This window comes from Triticum dicoccoides, chromosome 1B (genome assembly GCF_002162155.2).
Source record: "Triticum dicoccoides isolate Atlit2015 ecotype Zavitan chromosome 1B, WEW_v2.0, whole genome shotgun sequence".
NCBI lineage: Eukaryota > Viridiplantae > Streptophyta > Magnoliopsida > Poales > Poaceae > Triticum > Triticum dicoccoides.
In genome coordinates this window covers 8,999,831-9,018,663 of record NC_041381.1, presented here as the reverse complement: position 1 = coordinate 9,018,663, position 18,833 = coordinate 8,999,831, and the positions used below count along the sequence as shown (strand labels likewise).

Here is an 18,833-nt window from a genome sequence, read left to right as displayed (position 1 = left end):
TGCCCTGCCGATAGACTCCTGTTGTGTTGTGATCTAAATTCAACTATACAGATAAAGACAGAATTCTGACGAGCGGAGCGAAGCTCCAGCTCGTCGCCGAAGACTTGGGCCAGAGCGGAGAGTTGCGGTACGGATCTGTACTGACATAGGTTACCGCCATTATATAACCTCTTGTAAGGCACCGCATCGGATAAGTTAATTAGTTGTAAATCCCCGGTGTTTATAACCTCTCATTAAAATCGCATGTATTCTATGTTGATTCCGTTCTTTGTCGTTTGATTTGCCTATCCTATCTCTAACAACTCCGGCGATATGAGCCCCACTGTTGTTTCAAGCGTCCATATGCTAGAGGGAAGTGGACAGATGGAGAATCCTCCCTCCCCCAACATGCCAGCACACCACCCTATTGTTAGTGATTTGAGACAAGGAGGAAGAAAATTATTCACAACTGAGATCTTCTAGAGCAGAAGGGTCATTTACTATACTATTCGGAAATGATGTAATCCGGTCGACCGTCCACAGTTTCGGCCGGTCACCGCTGTCTCGCATGCTCACCTTCCATCGCTTTTGCGCAACATTGCTCTTTTGGACCCAAAAGTCACCCCTTCTTTTCCCTCATCTTCTGACCAGAAACGTCCCGATCGATCCCCTACTTATCTTCTCGCCATTCTTCTTCTTTGCCAGCGACCACCAAAGCCGAACTCCCCTCAACCGGATCTCTGTCACCGCTCCTCCGCCCTCCCGAGCTTTTGCAGCATAGGGGATGCCCGCACGGGTCACACACTGCTGCTATGGTGTGGATAGGCTCCTCACCATCCTCCTCATCGGTGTTCTGTCATCGCCGAACCAAAACCACCGGTGACTCCTACAAGGGTCATGTGGCACCATGAGAACTTCAACTGACACCGTGGCTAGCTGCAACCGGTTGTCGGTGCTGCTGGAACCACATGCCGATGAAGCTGGAACTGAAATTTTGGCCGATCGACCGGCGCATAGCATGACCCTTTACTATTTGCTTTTTTGTGCCTCTCCTCCTCCAACAGTCTTGTGTGGGTTTTTTCTAACATATTCTGATCTTTAAAGGGATCTTAAACATTAGTATTGAGTCAAATTTCATTTCACATGTTTTTCATGATGCAACCACTCTCCATTCTTAACTGCCGATCACGTGATGGAACACATGCATGACCCAAACTAATTGATGTAAAATGCATATTAAGTGAAGTTGGTGATTTAACGTCATTCAATACTAACCCGTGTTAGTTCTCCTACCAAACACAATGTTCCTGTTCACTTTGTTCCTAGGCAAGAGATTGGAAACTAAACATGCAAGTCAATGGTCACATGATTCTGTGGTGTACTCACGCGGTAAACATGATATGATAAATATTCCCTGAAAAGCTTGCTCACACTATTTTGTTTATAAGAAGAGCTAACTATGACTAAGGATGTATGGACGTCCTATATATACCTTCTTCCCTATGATCTCAAATTAACTGAGCGTGATATGGATACTAATATGTTTACTCTTTATCCAGCTTCAAATCATCTGAAATATTGGAGGAAAACAAAAATATCATGGTACATTTACTAACTGTAAATCTGTATTGATTATTTCAATATATACCTTCTTACAACTCATTCTCTCAAATGGAAAGTCCCTCTACATATGCTTCAAGAAAAATTAGCTGCACAATATGCACTCATGTAGCTCTTTTTATGTTCTTCATGTACCTCGCTCATTCTTTCTTGGTTTGGTTGTTGAGCTCGTTCTGGAATTTGGACTATGTATGGGTTTCTGCCCTTTTCTTCTTCTATCTATAAAGTTCAAATGCAGTTCTCCTGCATGTTTGAAAAATGATGCACTCATGTAAACATTTATTTTATCAAATTTAGAAGGCACTTTTGTTAAGGTGCACTCATGTAAAGAATTAGCTGCGCATAATGCGATGACAAAAAGGAGATGGTTAACCTCTCCATTGAAAAATCCGTAATAATCAGAGGTCATAGGGACTTCCCATTGGACTGGGAGAGCCGAGAGCAACATTAGGGCTAGAAGAGCACGTACTTTGTCTATTACAGAGAAGCCTCAAAGTAATCACCTTTTTTTCAAGTGATCTTGATGCAGCAACAGAAAAAGGGAAATTCTCTCTAGAACTCGCAGAAGGAAAAAGATTGCACATGCTCTAGCTATATACAGCCCCAGACTTGTGCGTCCGCAACCTTCAAATTCACGATAATGGATAAAAGTTCTTCAGGAGTACATTATTATCCTACGATATGATATAGGATAATAATTAAAATGCAAAATGTAAAGATTAGGAAGTAAAAAGAATCTAATTTAAGTTTTCTGCGAGAGGATGTTACCAAGCTTACAATCAGGAGTACATTGTTTTGGGTGCATCTATGTTAGCAAGTGCAGACTCAAGATTGAGTGTTGCAGAAATGATTTCTTCAGTAGTAACTATTTCTTGTGTTACATCAGTGTCTTCTAAAATTAAAGCAATCACGCCCGCAAGAACTTTAGCAGTCAGCATGTTGGTTTCTAGACACACTGAACATATAGAAACACATCACCGTGCTGTGTCCTTTGGAGTTGTGCCTCTGCAGCTTTGTGTGCTCCCTTTCAATGGTTCCACCTGGATAACATTTAAAGTCTTATACAAATGACAGTGTTAAATCTAGCAAAAAAACTGAAACAAAATAAGATCATATATGGATGACGCAAGACATGGAGAGCAGGGAGAGACTGAAATACAGAGGGCTAGCTACAGAGAGAGGTCAATTAGGGGAACACATCGAACATTTGGTGGGTATCCACACACTACATGGTGCAACCCCTAACAGTATGCCTCCCTGGGACGTTCACACGGCGTGCTGCCATGGTGCTCGAGGGCAGATGGTGCTCGAGGGCAGAAGGCTACATCGTGCGTCTCACCGTCGCGTAGAGGAGTTCCGTACCATCGTCTGTGCGAGGAACGACAGCGGCCGCATCTGCACCGCTGACCATGAGGAGGAACGACCGGATGGGCATATGCGTCCCTGACGCGAGGTCGAGGAACAGAGGCCAGGAATCGAATACCCCGGAGAAATCCATCTTTCCGTCCAAGCCCACTGTGTCCCAAGCCGCTGCTGCTTGAGGGAGGAGATGGATCCCGCCACCGCCACCGCCGATGCAGGCCGGGCCCACTACATCCCGCGCCGCTGCCGCTCGATGGAGGAGAGGGACCACATTGTCGCCGACGTGGGTCAGGCCCACTGCGTCCCGTGCCGTCGCCGCCGCTCATCAGAGGAGAGGAAAGCCGGCACCGCCAACGCAAGCCCAGCCCGTTGCGTCGACACTTCTCGAGGGAGGGGAGCGACCCCGACTCCACCGACGCAGGCCAAGCATGCTCGGCAGCACCCTGCAGCGGCCGTGAGGAGGAGAGAGGAGGGAGGGGTGGGGAACGATGGAGGCGGCCGGGCGGGTAGAATAGATCCGTGTGTTACGGGTGGGGGACGCGGAGAGAATTGGCAGACCACTGTGTGTGCCTTGGCAGAACATTTGATCTCGGTCGTTGATTTGGTTGACAAATCATTGATGTAACATGGGCAATAGGATATGTTTAACGTGATTTGATCGGAGGGTCATGGTTATCTTGTGGACAGTTTGTTGTGTGGCTTTAGGGGAGTTTTAGTTTGCTCTTTTAATATTAGTGTAGACTACCTAGTAACTAATTTCAGATTGGTGTTATTTGTTTCGATACAGCTGTCTTGCACTCTTGTAAGAAGTTTCGCGGTTACTGAACCATGCAATAATTGTTCAGGAGTTTTTATATGGAATTTTCAATAATGTATTAGTAGGAATTTCTTCCCATGGTGTACTTTTTAACAGTGGGTTGAGTAGAGTTAGCACTTAAATTCATTTTTGCTTGGCCTAAAAAAGTCTACAGGAATTCACAAGACTGTGTAGGTGAATGCAGAAAACCCCTCCGCCCCCAGCGTCGCTGTCTTCGGGACGATTCGGGCAGCTCAACCCTGGCGCTGCCACCTGCGCCCTCAATCTCGAATCTCCCAATTGTTTCCACCGGAGGGATCACGGTGCACGCACGTTAGCCAAGGAAGCTTACGGTGAGGAACTACAACGACTATGCATGTCGATGCTAGCCATCCTCCTCGGCCGCGGGGTAGGTGAGATGGTGTTAGGTGGCACCTGTGTAGCGGGTCTTCTTGGTGGAGGCTGAACCAGATCTAGAGCCATCCATCATCTTCAATCTTGGTAGCCTCCGCCGAATCTTGCCTCTGGTGGCCCTCGGTCACCGAAGTTGGTGGTTCATGCACCAGAGAAATCTGAGAATAACTGTGCTGACCACGACAGTAGTGACACCCATGGGCGTCACCCTGCTTATTGTAGCCATCATCCATGTTGTCCCCTTCTCCTTCCTCATCCGCACTTCTTGTGTGCTGGGTGAAAACCTAGATCATGTCCGAATTGGGCGGCAACGGTGCTACGCGCGTTGTCAGCCCCATGGGGGTTCCATCAGAGGAAGGTAGATGTTTGCTTTTCTATATGTATGGAGGTCCATGGTGGCTTGGTCGGAGCCCGCCCACCAGTGTTTCTATGTGCAAGGTCACTACTGTTCGGCCTCTTTTGGTGCTCCTTGGCCATTTGTGGATGGCAAAGCTCTATGCTTTCCTCGCGGACTAGGTGTCGCCTCTGGGCTCGGCGTCCTCCTTCCTCTGATGATGTGTCTTTAGCATCCCATCTTTATTTGCCTTCTTCTCATGTGGAGGCCCCTATCAATGCCTAAGCCCCCTTTGGTGTGCTAGTTGCAGCATGGTGTTGGTGATCTAGTTTGGTCTTCTGGATGGCAATGTCTCCATTTTCCGATGGGCCGGAAGCTTTCGTGCTAGCGCTAGGGGTAGGGACCCCGTTTCAGTGATGGAGGAGGATGCCACCGTGTTATCCAAAGCCCATGGAGATGACATGAGCGCCTCTCCACCTATAACTTCCTTCCCTCAATGGCTTGGTCTCTCAGTTCGCTGATTGTTCAAACTGGAGGGCTGCATCATCCAAGCTATTGTGTGCCATATTTTTCTCACATTTCCTTGTAGTTTGGGTGGAGCCTACTAGCATTGCTCAGCACCTTGTATCTTTTTGCTGTTTTCGGTTTTTTTATAAGCTATAGGTGGTAATCTCTTTGTCGATTGATGACTTTATTAATTCAAAGTCTGGTTTGCCTTAAGCCTTCTCTCTAATTAAAATTCTACGCTCATTATTAATTGTTCATGATTCATCTATACATGTTACTCGCAAGATATTGATTAGCTCAAGCCTTCTACACTGGTCAAGTGGTCTGAGCTCGGGCGAGGAGGAGAGCCAGATAAGCGGGCAGCCGGCATAGTCATCTATGACTTGCCTTCTTGTCTAGCATTATCTCCTGAGATGGTTTGGACGTGTAGCGATGACATGATGATAATGTTGAGGCCATCGTCACGTACATCCCTCCTCATGCTTTTGGGTTTGTAGGCTAGTTGTAGCTTTGATGATGCTAAATGGCAGTAGTGGTTACCCAGTTATGCTCGAGCTGTCTATGTTAGCAACAATGTATTGTATCATCATTGTTTTCAACAATAGATGTTTTGTTCCAGATCCATCCATGGTTGATCGCCAAACGACACCCAATGATGGGGTTAGGGTCAGGCGATTCTGGGGCAATCGCCCGCCAACCCCACCGACACCTGACCAGGGCTCGGCTCCCACCAGCTATTTTTCCATGTATGACCATGCTGCAGATCAATTTGTGAAAAAACCAAAAGGGAGTCCAGGTATCGGTTGATGATGGGAGTCCAACGCCAACCCCTTATCTAACCCCTCCTCCAAGGAATGTGGCATGGTGGTCACGGCCCATATTACCGGGGGCTATGGTTCATGGAGGATCAGACACCAAGACACATGTTCTACCTGATCAAAGCAAGCCACCATTCCGGATCTTCAAGACAATGACGAGGTTCGCGAAGTCGATGCAGGTGATCACGACGGAGATCGCATGAGAGGTGTCCAAGGTAAAATTGGAACCGGTGGGGCGATATCAAGGGGCTCTCCATGCTCGAAGCCAATAGAAGGTGATACTGATAGGGCTCTGTGGTGGCGAGTCTAGATACACTGCCGATCAGGAAGGAGAGCTAGCAAAAGGATGGGCCAATTTTGTACGGACCGTAAGATTTTGTGGAAGGGGAAGAAATATTGGTTGAGGTTGACTTGGAGAAGGTGTATGGGAACGTGCTATGCAACAAAAAAATTATACTACACAATCACACCCAGCAACACTATGAAAACGACGGGTAACGATAATCTCACCGACTAGCAGAGTAGATGAAGCAATGTAGTTTTTCAGTTAAGCGTGACGATTCACGCAGCTAGATTATTCCACACAAGCGCGAGAATTTTTCAAAGATGATCCGCCAATCAACAGTCGAAGTAGACAACCCCTCCAATGTATTAATCCGCCGGTGCTCCGCCGTCCAGGAAGTAGAGCTGCAACATTCTTACATAACAAATATTACTATCTTTTGAAGGATCTCATATTGTCCACCTGTACAGATCAAAGCATGCTGAAGTATTTTAAGTGTAATATGGACATGGTCACCAACCTGATTTTATATATTTTTTAGTTTATAGAAATATAAATGCGCATAGATATTTTCTTTCTACTGACTGTAGGTAAAGCAAGAAAGGAAGCTCTAGTTGCAGGTGCAGGCAAACATGGTTCATGTTTAATGCCCTCCACACAGAAGCAATGCAATGTTTATGTTGTATAAGTACTGGTATCCAAATGGACAGAGCCCTGCGGGAGAGAGCTGAAGAAAGAAAGCAGTGCTACTGAAGAGTACGACTTATTTGCACTTAGGCGCCATTTGCTGAGAGATCCAGGACTTAGTGATCTGGGGTTCAGAAATGGTTTTCAATTCAAGTATCTAATAGAACAGTAGCTGGAACCACTGGCAACTCTCTATTTTCAATATCACGAGCCAATATCGATTTACAGCCAGTAATTTTTACCATGATATTTTTGTTTTCCTCCAATATTTCACATGATTTGAAGCTGGATAAAAATATAGATAAATTAGTATTCATATCCTACTCACTTAATTATGTATCCTAGCTAGGGTAGAAGGTATATATAGGACTCTCATACATCTCTTCTTCTGAAAACAAAGTCTACTGCAGAATCATATGAGAGGTGTGAGCAAGCCATCTAGGAAACACTCACATGATTTGTACCACGTACGTGAGTACAGTACAAAATCATGTGACTGTTTGACTTGCATATTGGTTATCAATCTCTTTCCTAGGAAGTAGTAGCTATGAAAAGAATGACATTCTGTTCGGTTGGAGGAGAATGCATCAAATGTTCACGAGATACCTGTTTGCATCCATCATATGTATCACAAGATAAAGCAGATTTGCCAGAACATCCACTTCATGCAACTGACTTTTGAAGAAAGTGAAACTGTTGTGATGTCTCAGTCTAGTGATTTGGAGATCTCCTTCTATGCTCTCCATATACTTCTGACCATGACCAACTCAAACTGCTTTCATGCCAGGACGACAAATCCTAGAAGGGGTTGTAGTTCTACATGAAACGTTGCACGAAATCCATTCGAAGAAACTAGATGGTGTCATCTTTGAAGTGGATTTTGAAAAAGCGTATGATAAGGTCAAATGGCACTTCCTACAGCAAGCCTTACGTATGAAGGGGTTCAATGCAACTTGGAGATCTCAGGTGGATTCATTCATACAGAAAGGTAGTGTCGGGATAAAGGTCAATGATGACACATGTCATTATTTCTAAGGGGCTACGATAGGGGGATTCCATGTCTCCAGTGTTGTTTAACATTGTAGCGGATATGTTGGCAGTACTTATTAGTCGGGCTAAAGAGAGTGACCAAGTTGGAGGACTCGTCCCCCATCTTGTAGAGACGGTCCTACAATACACGGATGATACTATTATATTCATGGAACACGATCTTGCAAAAGCTAGGAACATGAAGCTTATTTTATGCTTTTTTGAGAACTGTTTGGGCTAAAAATCAACTTCAATAAAAGTGAACTGTTCTGCTTTGGGAGAGCTAAATAAGAACAAGACAATTACAGAAACTTGTTCGGTTGTGAAATGGGATCCTTACCATTAGTTATCTAGGGATCCCAATTCATCATAGACTGTTAACGAACAAAGAATGTAAATGTATAGGAGATAGATTTGAAAAAAAATTAAGCTGCCGGAAGGGCAAGCTAATGTTATACGGAGGTCGGCTGATTTTGATTAACTCGATTTTAATGAGTTTGCCGATGTTCCTCCTATCTTTCTTTGAAGTACCGGTAGGGTTGCGGAAAAGATTAGACTTTTACAGGTCCCAATTCTTCTAGCAAAGTGATGAGGCCAAGAAGAAACATAGACTAGCTAGATGAGATATTACGTGTAGACCAAAAGACTAGGGTGGGTTAGGGATCAAAAATTTAGAGGTAAAGAACAGATGTTTGCTTAGCAAATTGCTATACAGACTATCTACTGAGACCAAGGGCATGTGGGTACAAATATTGCAAAATAAATACCTACACCCTAAGATTTCGGCCCAGGTAAATGCAAGGCCAACAGACTCACCCTTTTGGAAGGGGTTAATGAAGACAAGAGGAACTTTCTTCCCACGGGTGAAGTTCCTGATTGGTAATGGTACCACTACTAGATTCTGGGAGGATACATGGCTAGGGAAGATGCCTCTGGCTTTGCAATACCCTTCCCTATATAATATTGTGCAACGTAAGGACGATTATGTCGCCACGGTATTAAACTTGGTACCACTTAATATCCAATTTAGGAGATCCCTTGTAGGGGAATCATTGGAATGCTTGGTTGCACCTGATCCGTAGGTTGATGGATGTTCAACTTTCGGATCAGGCAGATACAATCAGCTGGAATTTAACCACGAATGAAATCTTCTCCTGAAATCCATATATTTAGACTTAATTGATTCCGGGCCATTATTGACGTCTTTGCACATCTAGAAGATTAAAGTTCTGCTTCATATCAATATATTTATGTGGTTCGTTCACGAAGGAGTCATTTTGATCAAAGATAATCTAATGAAAAGGAATTGGGTTGGTAACCCCAGGTGTTGTTTCTATGACCAAAATGAATCGATTAAACACCACTTTCTCGAGTGTCCACTTGCAAAACTGTTATGGCGATCAATTCATATAGCTTATAACGTGCATCCCCCAATGAGCATAAACACATTATTTGAGACGTGGCTTGATTAGGTGGACATACACATAGCTAAACATATTCGGATAAGAATATGTGCACTCTTCTGGGCTATGTGGAACACTAGAAGTGATATGATTTTTAATGAAACAAACTTCTCTAATGTTTTGCAGGTTATCTACAGAGCTACAACCTGGATCCGTATGTGGTCGTTACTCACTCATGCGGACTTCAAGGAACTTTTGGTTATTGGGTGCAATCAGTGGGAGACGGTAACACGGGCTATCTTCAACCGAATTGGATGGCGAGCTAATAATAGGGTAGGTGTGTAGGCATCGTAGCCTGTTCTTTATCGTCGGATATGGTGCTTTCTTGCCGGATGTGGCGCTTTACAGACTTTTTTTTTCCATTATTGCTCGGATTTTGAGCTTCCTTGAAACATAAGACCTTGTTTCGATTTGTAATATATGGCTGCATGCATCGATTGATGCAGAGTCCGGAGGTAATCCTTTTTTTTAAATGACCAAATCATGTGCATTACTCGAATGAACACAAAGTCGGTTCTATATATCTACATATCTCAAACAACATCATTCCATTGCTAGAACCGCTCATGAAAGATGCCACCATTCAATTGAAATCTGCAACATTCAAGAAAAACTATATCAATCTGCATCTTTCTTAATTGCCATTTGATAAAAGATTTTGTGGAGGTCGGTCCACATAGCTTTTAAAATAACTCCTCCGAATTCCATCAACACATTATTTAGGACGTGGCTAGATGAGATTGACGCAGTAACAGTGAGACATATTCGTGTAGGAGTATGTGCTTTACTATGGGCAATTTGGCACTGCAGAAACGATTTGTTTTTTAACAGAACAACAAATATTCATTTCTTGCAGGTTATCTTCACGGCCACTATACTCATTCGTATGTGGTTGCTACTCACTCCGACGGGGGCCAGGGAGCTTTTGGTTACTGGATCTATGCGATGGAAGACGGTAGCACAGGATATCTTCAACCGGTTTGAATGGCGGTCATGTAATAGGATAGGTGTTTAGTTTTCTATCTGTTTTTTGCCTGCCGGTTGTGGCCGTCTTTTTTTGTTTTCGTGCTCTTTTTTGAGCACTTGTTCCTTTGTTTGAGACTGCGAGACTTTTGTTGAAACTTTTGCTTATCAATAATATGGCCGTATGCATCTATTTGATGCAGAGGCCGGGGCAAACCCTCTTTTAGAAAAAAAAATGAAGGAGCGTGTGTGGGTTTCTGCATACCACCACACAGGAAAGCAGTGGTGCGCGCATGGCGTAGGGTAGATATCTCGCTCTAAGAAAGATACACGTCATGTGCTACGTTCAATACAGTAACAAATTGCTAACAGAAATGAGTACCCTGTCTAATTAACTAGCATAGCTATTAGACTCTCCATTCCTGGCGAGACCTAACTAGACTCAACACTAAGTCAAGACTATGGTAACACCACTCGAGCCTGCTCGACAGCACGATGCCGCTCCGCTCCGCCCGTAGCAGGGTCTCCTCCGACACATGGTAGCCCACTAACTTCTCAGCTATGTCGCGGGCCCACACTGGCAGGAGATACTGCTTGGCCCTTTTTCCTAGCGCACAATTCCAACTACCACTGCGCCAACAAGCTTCCCCTTTTACGTCTGGTCGAACTGTTGGAAATATGCCCTAGAGGCAATAATAAAAGTGTTATTATTATATTTCCTTGTTCATGATAATTGTCTTTTATTCATGCTATAACTGTATTATCCGGAAATCGTAATACACGTGTGAATACATAGACCACAATATGTCCCTAGTGAGCCTCTAGTTGACTAGCTCGTTGTGATCAACAGATAGTCATGGTTTCCTGGCTATGGACATTGGATGTCGTTGATAACGGGATCACATCATTAGGAGAATGATGTGATGGACAAGACCCAATCCTAAGACTAGCACAAAAGATCGTGTAGTTCATTTGCTAGAGCTTTGCCAATGTCAAGTATCTCTTCCTTTGACCATGAGATCGTGTAATTCCTGGATACCGTAGGAGTGCTTTGGGTGTATCAAACGTCACAACGTAACTGGGTGACTATAAAGGTGCACTACAGGTATCTCCGAAAGTATCTATTGTTTTATGCGGATCGAGACTGGGATTTGTCACTCCGTGTAAACGGAGAGGTATCTCTGGGCCCACTCGGTAGGACATCATCATATGCGCAATGTGACCAAGGAGTTGATCACGGGATGATGTGTTACGGAACGAGTAAAGTGACTTGCCGGTAACGAGATTGAACAAGGTATCGGTATACCGACGATCGAATCTCGGGCAAGTAACATACCGCTAGACAAAGGGAATTGTATACGGGATCGATTGAGTCCTTGACATCGTGGTTCATCCGATGAGATCATCGTGGAACATGTGGGAGCCAACATGGGTATCCAGATCCCGCTGTTGGTTATTGACCGGAGAACGTCTCGGTCATGTCTGCATGTCTCCCGAACCCATAGGGTCTACACACTTAAGGTTCGATGACGCTAGGGTTATAAAGGAAGCTTGTATGTGGTTACCGAATGTTGTTCGGAGTCCCGGATGAGATCCCGGACGTCACGAGGAGTTCCGGAATGGTCCGGAGGTAAAGATTTATATATAGGAAGTCCTGTTTCGGCCATCGGGACAAGTTTCGGGGTCATCGGTATTGTACCGGGACCACCGGAAGGGTCCCGGGGGCCCACCGGGTGGGGCCACCTGCCCCGGGGGGCCACATGGGCTGTAGGGGGTGCGCCTTGGCCTACATGGGCCAAGGGAACCAGCCCCAAGAGGCCCATGCGCCTGGGGAAACCCTAAAGGAAGAGTCCCAGCAGGGGAAGGCACCTCCTAGGTGCCTTGGGGGGGGGGAGGACTCCTCCCCTGGCCGCCGCCCCCTTGGAGATTGGATCTCCTAGGGGCTGGCGCACCCCCCCTTGGGATCCCTATATATAGTGGGGTAGGAGGGCCTCCCAAACACACCTTATGCCTTTGGTGCAGCCCCTCCCTCTCTCCCAAGTTCTTCTCCTCTCCCATGGTGCTTGGCGAAGCCCTGCGGGATTGCCACGCTCCTCCACCACCACCACGCCGTTGTGCTGCTGTTGGATGGAGTCTTCCTCAACCTCTCCCTCTCTCCTTGCTGGATCAAGGCGTGGGAGACGTCACCGGGCTGTACGTGTGTTGAACGCGGAGGTGCCGTCCGTTCGGCACTTGATCATCGGTGATTTGAATCACGACGAGTACGACTCCATCAACCCTGTTCACTTGAACGCTTCCGCTTAGCGATCTACAAGGGTATGTAGATGCACTCCCCTTTCTACTCGTTGCTGGTCTCTCCATAGATAGATCTTGGTGTTACGTAGGAAAATTTTTGAATTTCTGCTACGTTCCCCAACAGTGGCATCATGAGCTAGGTCTATTGCGTAGATTCTTTGCACGAGTAGAACACAAAGTAGTTGTGGGCGTTGATGTTGTTCAATATGCTTACCGTTACTAGTCCAATCTTGTTTCGACGGTATTGTGGGATGAAGCGGCCCGGACCGACCTTACACGTACTCTTACGTGAGACAGGTTCCACCGATTGACATGCACTTGGTGCATAAGGTGGCTAGCGGGTGCCTGTCTCTCCCACTTTAGTCGGAACGGATTCGATGAAAAGGGTCCTTATGAAGGGTAAATAGCAATTGGCATATCACGTTGTGGTCTTGCGTAGGTAAGAAACGTTCTTGCTAGAAACCCATAGCAGCCACGTAAAACATGCAACAACAATTAGAGGACGTCTAACTTGTTTTTGCAGGGTATGCTATGTGATGTGATATGGCCAAAAGGATGTGATGAATGATATATGTAATGTATGAGATTGATCATGTTCTTGTAATAGGATTCACGACTTGCATGTCGATGAGTATGACAACCGGCAGGAGCCATAGGAGTTGTCTTTATTTTTTGTATGACCTGCGTGTCATTGAAGAACGCCATGTAAACTACTTTACTTTATTGCTAAACGCGTTAGTCATAGAAGTAGAAGTAGTCGTTGGCGTGACAACTTCATGAAGACACGATGATGGAGATCATGATGATGGAGATCATGGTGTCAAGCCGGTGACAAGATGATCATGGAGCCCCGAAGATGAAGATCAAAGGAGCTATATGATATTGGCCATATCATGTCACTACTCTATTTGATTGCATGTGATGTTTATCATGTTTATGCATCTTGTTTACTTAGGACGACGGTAGTAAATAAGATGATCCCTTACAAAATTTCAAGAAGTGTTCTCCCCTAACTGTGCACCGTTGCTACAGTTCGTCGCATCTAAGCACCACGTGATGATCGGGTGTGATGGATTCTTACGTTCACATACAACGGGTGTAAGACAGTTTTACACAGCGAAAACACTTAGGGTTAACTTGACGAGCCTAGCATGTGCAGACATGTCCTCGGAACACGGAGACCGAAAGGTCGAGCATGAGTCGTATAGTAGATACGATCAACATGAAGATGTTCACCGACGTTAACTAGTCTGTCTCACGTGATGATCGGACACGGCCTAGTTGACTCGGATCATGTGATCACTTAGATGACCAGAGGGATGTCTATCTAAGTGGGAGTTCATAAGATGAGCTTAATTATCCTGAACATAGTCAAAATACCTTTTGCAAATTATGTCATAGCTCGCGCTATAGTTCTACTTTTTAGTTATGTTCCTAGAGGAAATAAAGTTGAAAGTAGCGATTATGCGGACAGTAGAAAGCTTATGTCCTTAGTGCACCGCTCAGTGTGCTGAACCCCAAAATGTCGTTTGTGGATGTTATGAACATCGGACATACACGTTTTGATAACTACGTGATAGTTCAGTTAAACGGTTTAGAGTTGAGGCAGTAAAGATGTTTTTCGAAATGTCGCGGAACATATGAGATGTTTCAAGGGCTGAAATTGGGATTTCAGGCTCGTGCCCACGTCAAGAGGTATGAGACCTCCGACGATTTTCTTAGCCTACAAACTAAGGGAGAAAAGCTCAATCGTTGAGCTTGTGCTCAGATTGTCTGAGTGCAACAATCACTTGAATCGAGTGGGAGTTAATCTTCCAGATGAGATAGTGATGTTTTCTCCAAAAGTCATTGCCACCAAGCTGCTAGAGCTTTGTGATGAACTATAACATATCAGGGATAGATATGATGATCCTTGAGGTATTCACGATGTTTGACACCGCAAAAGTAGAAATCAAGAAGGAGCATCAATTGTTGATGGTTGGTGAAACCACTAGTTTCAAGAAGGGCAAGGGAACAAAGGGATACTTCATGAAACGGCAATTCAGCTGCTGCTCTAGTGAAGAAACCCAAGGTTGAACCCAAACCCGAGACTAAGTGCTTCTGTAATAAGGGGAACAACCACTGGAGCAACATTACCCTAAATACTTGGTAGATGAGAAGGCTGGCAAGGTCGATAGAAGTATATTGGATATACATTATGTTAATGTGTACTTTACTAGTACTCCTAGTAGCACCAGGGTATTAGATACCGGTTCGGTTGCTAAGTGTTAGTAACTCGAAATAAAAGCTACGGAATAAAACGGAGACTAGCTAAAGGTGAGCTGACGATATGTGTTCGAAGTATTTCCAATGTTGATATGATCGAGCATCGCACGCTCCCTCTACCATCAAGATTAGTATTAAACCTGAATGGTTTATTGAATCTCGATCGTAGTGATACACATTTTCATGCCAAAAGATATAAGATAGTAATGATAGTACCACTTACTTGTGGCACTGCCATGTAAGTCATAATGGTATAAAAGGCATGAAGAAGCTCCATGTTGATGGATCTTTGGACTCACTCGTTTTTGAAAAGTTTGAGACATGCGAACCATGTCTATTGGTGTATATGCATGAAGAAACTCCATGCAAATGGACCGTTCGGACTCACTTGATTTTGAATCACTTGAGATATGCAAATCATACCACATAGGCAAGATGACTGAAAAGCCTCGGTTTCAATAAGATGGAACAAGATAGCAACTTGTTGGAAGTAACACATTTTGATGTGTGCAGTCCAATAAGTGCTGAGGCATGCAGTGAATATCGTTATGTTCTTACTTCACAGATGATTCGAGTAGATGTTGAGAATATTTGCTTGATGAAACACAAGTCTGAATTATTGAATGGTTCAAGTAATTTCAGAGTGAAGTAAAAGATCATTGTGACAAGAGGATAAAATGTCTATGATATGATCATAGAGATGAATATCTGAGTTACGAGTTTTGGCACACAATTAAGACATTGTGGAAATTGTTTCGCAATTAATACCGCCTGGAACACCATAGTGTGATGGTGTGTCCGAACATCATAGTTGCACCCTATTGGATATGGTGCGTACCATGATGTCTCTTATCGAATTACCACTATTGTTCATGGGTTAGGCATTAGAGACAACCACATTCACTTTAAATAGGGCACCACGTAATTCGATGAGATGACACCGTATGAGTTATGGTTTAGAGAAACCTAAGTTGTCGTTTCTTAAAGGTTTGGGGCTGCGACGCTTATGTGAAAAAGTTTCAGGATTAAGCTCGAACCCAAAGCGGATAAAATGCATCTTCATAGGACACCCAAAACAGTTGGGTAAACCTCCTAATTCAGATCCGAAAGCAATATGGATTGTTTCTTGAATCGGGTCCTTTCTCGAGGAAAGGTTTCTCTCGAAAGAGTTGAGTGGGAGGATGGTGGAGACTTGATGAGGTTACTGAACTGTCTCTTCAACTAGTGTGTGGCAGGGCACAGGAAGTTGTTCCTGTGGCACCTACACCAATTGAAGTGGAAGCTTATGATATTGATCATGAAACTTCGGATCAAGTCACTACCAAACCTCGTAGGACGACAAGGACACGTACTACTTCGGAGTGGTAAGGTGATCCTGTCTTGAAGGTCATGTTGCTAGACAACAATGAACCTACGAGCTATGGAGAAGCGATGGTGGGCCCGAATTCCGACAAATGGTTAGAAGCCATGAAATCCGAGATAGTATCCATATATCAGAACAAAGCATGGACTTTGATGGACTTGCCCGATGATCAGCAATCCATTGAGATAAATGGATCTTTTAAGAAGAAGATGGACGTGGATGGAAATGTCACCATCCATGAAGCTCGACTTGTGGCGAAGAGTTTTTCACAAGTTCAAGGAGTTGACTACGATGAGATTTTCTCATCCGTAGCGATGCTTAAGTCCGTCGGAATCATGTTAGCATTAGCTTCATTTATGAAATCTGGCAGATGGATGTCAAGACAAGTTTCCTTACTAGTTTTCGTAAGGAAAGGTTGTATGCAATACAATCAGAAAAGTTTTGTCAATCCTGAGGATGCTAAAAGGTATGCTAGCTCCAGCGATCCTTCTAAGGACTGGAGTAAGCATCTCGGAGTTGGAATGTATGCTTTGATGATGATCAAAGATTTTGGGTTGTACAAAGTTTATGAGAAACTTGTATTTCCAAAGAAGTGAGTGGGAGCACTATAGAATTTCTGATGAGATATGTTGTTGACATATTGATGATCAGAAATGACGTAGAATTTCTGGAAAGCATATAAGGTTATTTTGAAAGTGTCTTTCAATGGAAAACCTGGATTAAGCTGCTTGAACATTGAGCATCGAGATCTATAAGGATAGATCAAAATGCTTAATAATACTTTCAAAATGAGCATATACCTTGACATGATCTTGAAGGTGTTCAAGATGGATCAGTCAAAGAAGAAGTTCTTGCCTGAGTTGTAAGGTACGAAGTTAAGACTTAAAGCTCGACCACGGCAGAATAGAGAGAAAGGACGAAGGTCGTCCCCTATGCTTAAGACGTAGGCTCTTCAGTATGCTATGCTGTGTACCGCACCTGAAGTGTGCCTTGCCATGAGTCAGTCAAGGGGTACAAGAGTGATCCAAGAATGGCTCACAGGACAGCGGTCAAAGTTATCCTTAGTAACTAGTGGACTAAGGAATTTTCTCGATTATGGAGGTGGTAAAAGAGTTCGTTGTAAAGGTTACGATGATGCAAGCTTGACACCTATCCGGATAGCTCTGAGTAGAGAGACCGGATACATATAATGGAGCAATAATTTAGCATAGCTCCAAGTAGAACAGTTGTTTGGAATAGCTCCAAATAGAGCGTGGTAGCTGCATCTAGGAGATGACATGGAGATTTGTAAAGCACACACGGATCTGAAAGGTTCAGACCCGTTGATTAAAACCTCTCTCACAAGCAACATGATCAAACATAAAACTCATTGAGTATTAATCACATAGTGATGTGAACTAGACTACTGACTCTAGTAAACTCTTGGGTATTAGTCACATGGCGATGTGACCTGTGAGTGTTAATCACATGGCGATGTGAACTAGATTATTGACTCTAGTGCAAGTGAGAGACTGTTGGAAATATGCCCTAGAGGCAATAATAAAAGTGTTATTATTATATTTCCTTGTTCATGATAATTGTCTTTTATTCATGCTATAACTGTATTATCCGGAAATCGTAATACACGTGTGAATACATAGACCACAATATGTCCCTAGTGAGCCTCTAGTTGACTAGCTCGTTGTGATCAACAGATAGTCATGGTTTCCTGGCTATGGACATTGGATGTCGTTGATAACGGGATCACATCATTAGGAGAATGATGTGATGGACAAGACCCAATCCTAAGACTAGCACAAAAGATCGTGTAGTTCATTTGCTAGAGCTTTGCCAATGTCAAGTATCTCTTCCTTTGACCATGAGATCGTGTAACTCCTGGATACCGTAGGAGTGCTTTGGGTGTATCAAACGTCACAACGTAACTGGGTGACTATAAAGGTGCACTACAGGTATCTCCGAAAGTATCTATTGTTTTATGCGGATCGAGACTGGGATTTGTCACTCCGTGTAAACGGAGAGGTATCTCTGGGCCCACTCGGTAGGACATCATCATATGCGCAATGTGACCAAGGAGTTGATCACGGGATGATGTGTTACGGAACGAGTAAAGTGACTTGCCGGTAACGAGATTGAACAAGGTATCGGTATACCGACGGTCGAATCTCGGGCAAGTAACATACCGCTAGACAAAGGGAATTGTATACGGGATCGATTGAGTCCTTGACATCGTGGTTCATCCGATGAGATCATCGTGGAACATGTGGGAGACAACATGGGTATCCAGATCCCGCTGTTGGTTATTGACCGGAGAACGTCTCGGTCATGTCTGCATGTCTCCCGAACCCGTAGGGTCTACACACTTAAGGTTCGATGACGCTAGGGTTATAAAGGAAGCTTGTATGTGGTTACCGAATGTTGTTCGGAGTCCCGGATGAGATCCCGGACGTCACGAGGAGTTCCGGAATGGTCCGGAGGTAAAGATTTATATATAGGAAGTCCTGTTTCGGCCATCGGGACAAGTTTCGGGGTCATCGGTATTGTACCGGGACCACCGGAAGGGTCCCGGGGGCCCACCGGGTGGGTCCACCTGCCCCGGGGGGCCACATGGGCTGTAGGGGGTGCGCCTTGGCCTACATGGGCCAAGGGCACCAGCCC

General features: G+C 44.5%; 1 protein-coding gene across 1 annotated transcript in view; it reads right to left on the bottom strand.

Annotated features, from left to right (window-relative positions):
* LOC119349956 overlaps positions 1-3,097 on the bottom strand; it is a 15,806-nt gene extending 12,709 nt beyond the window's left edge. Inside the window, exons 1-2 of the mRNA XM_037618036.1 lie at positions 2,939-3,097; positions 2,578-2,639 (exon numbers count right to left, since the gene is read on the bottom strand). Of these exons, the coding sequence (XP_037473933.1) occupies positions 2,578-2,639; positions 2,939-3,097 (221 nt within the window). The remainder of the gene's footprint in view (positions 1-2,577; positions 2,640-2,938) is intronic.
* Between the last annotated feature and the right edge of the window lie 15,736 nt (positions 3,098-18,833).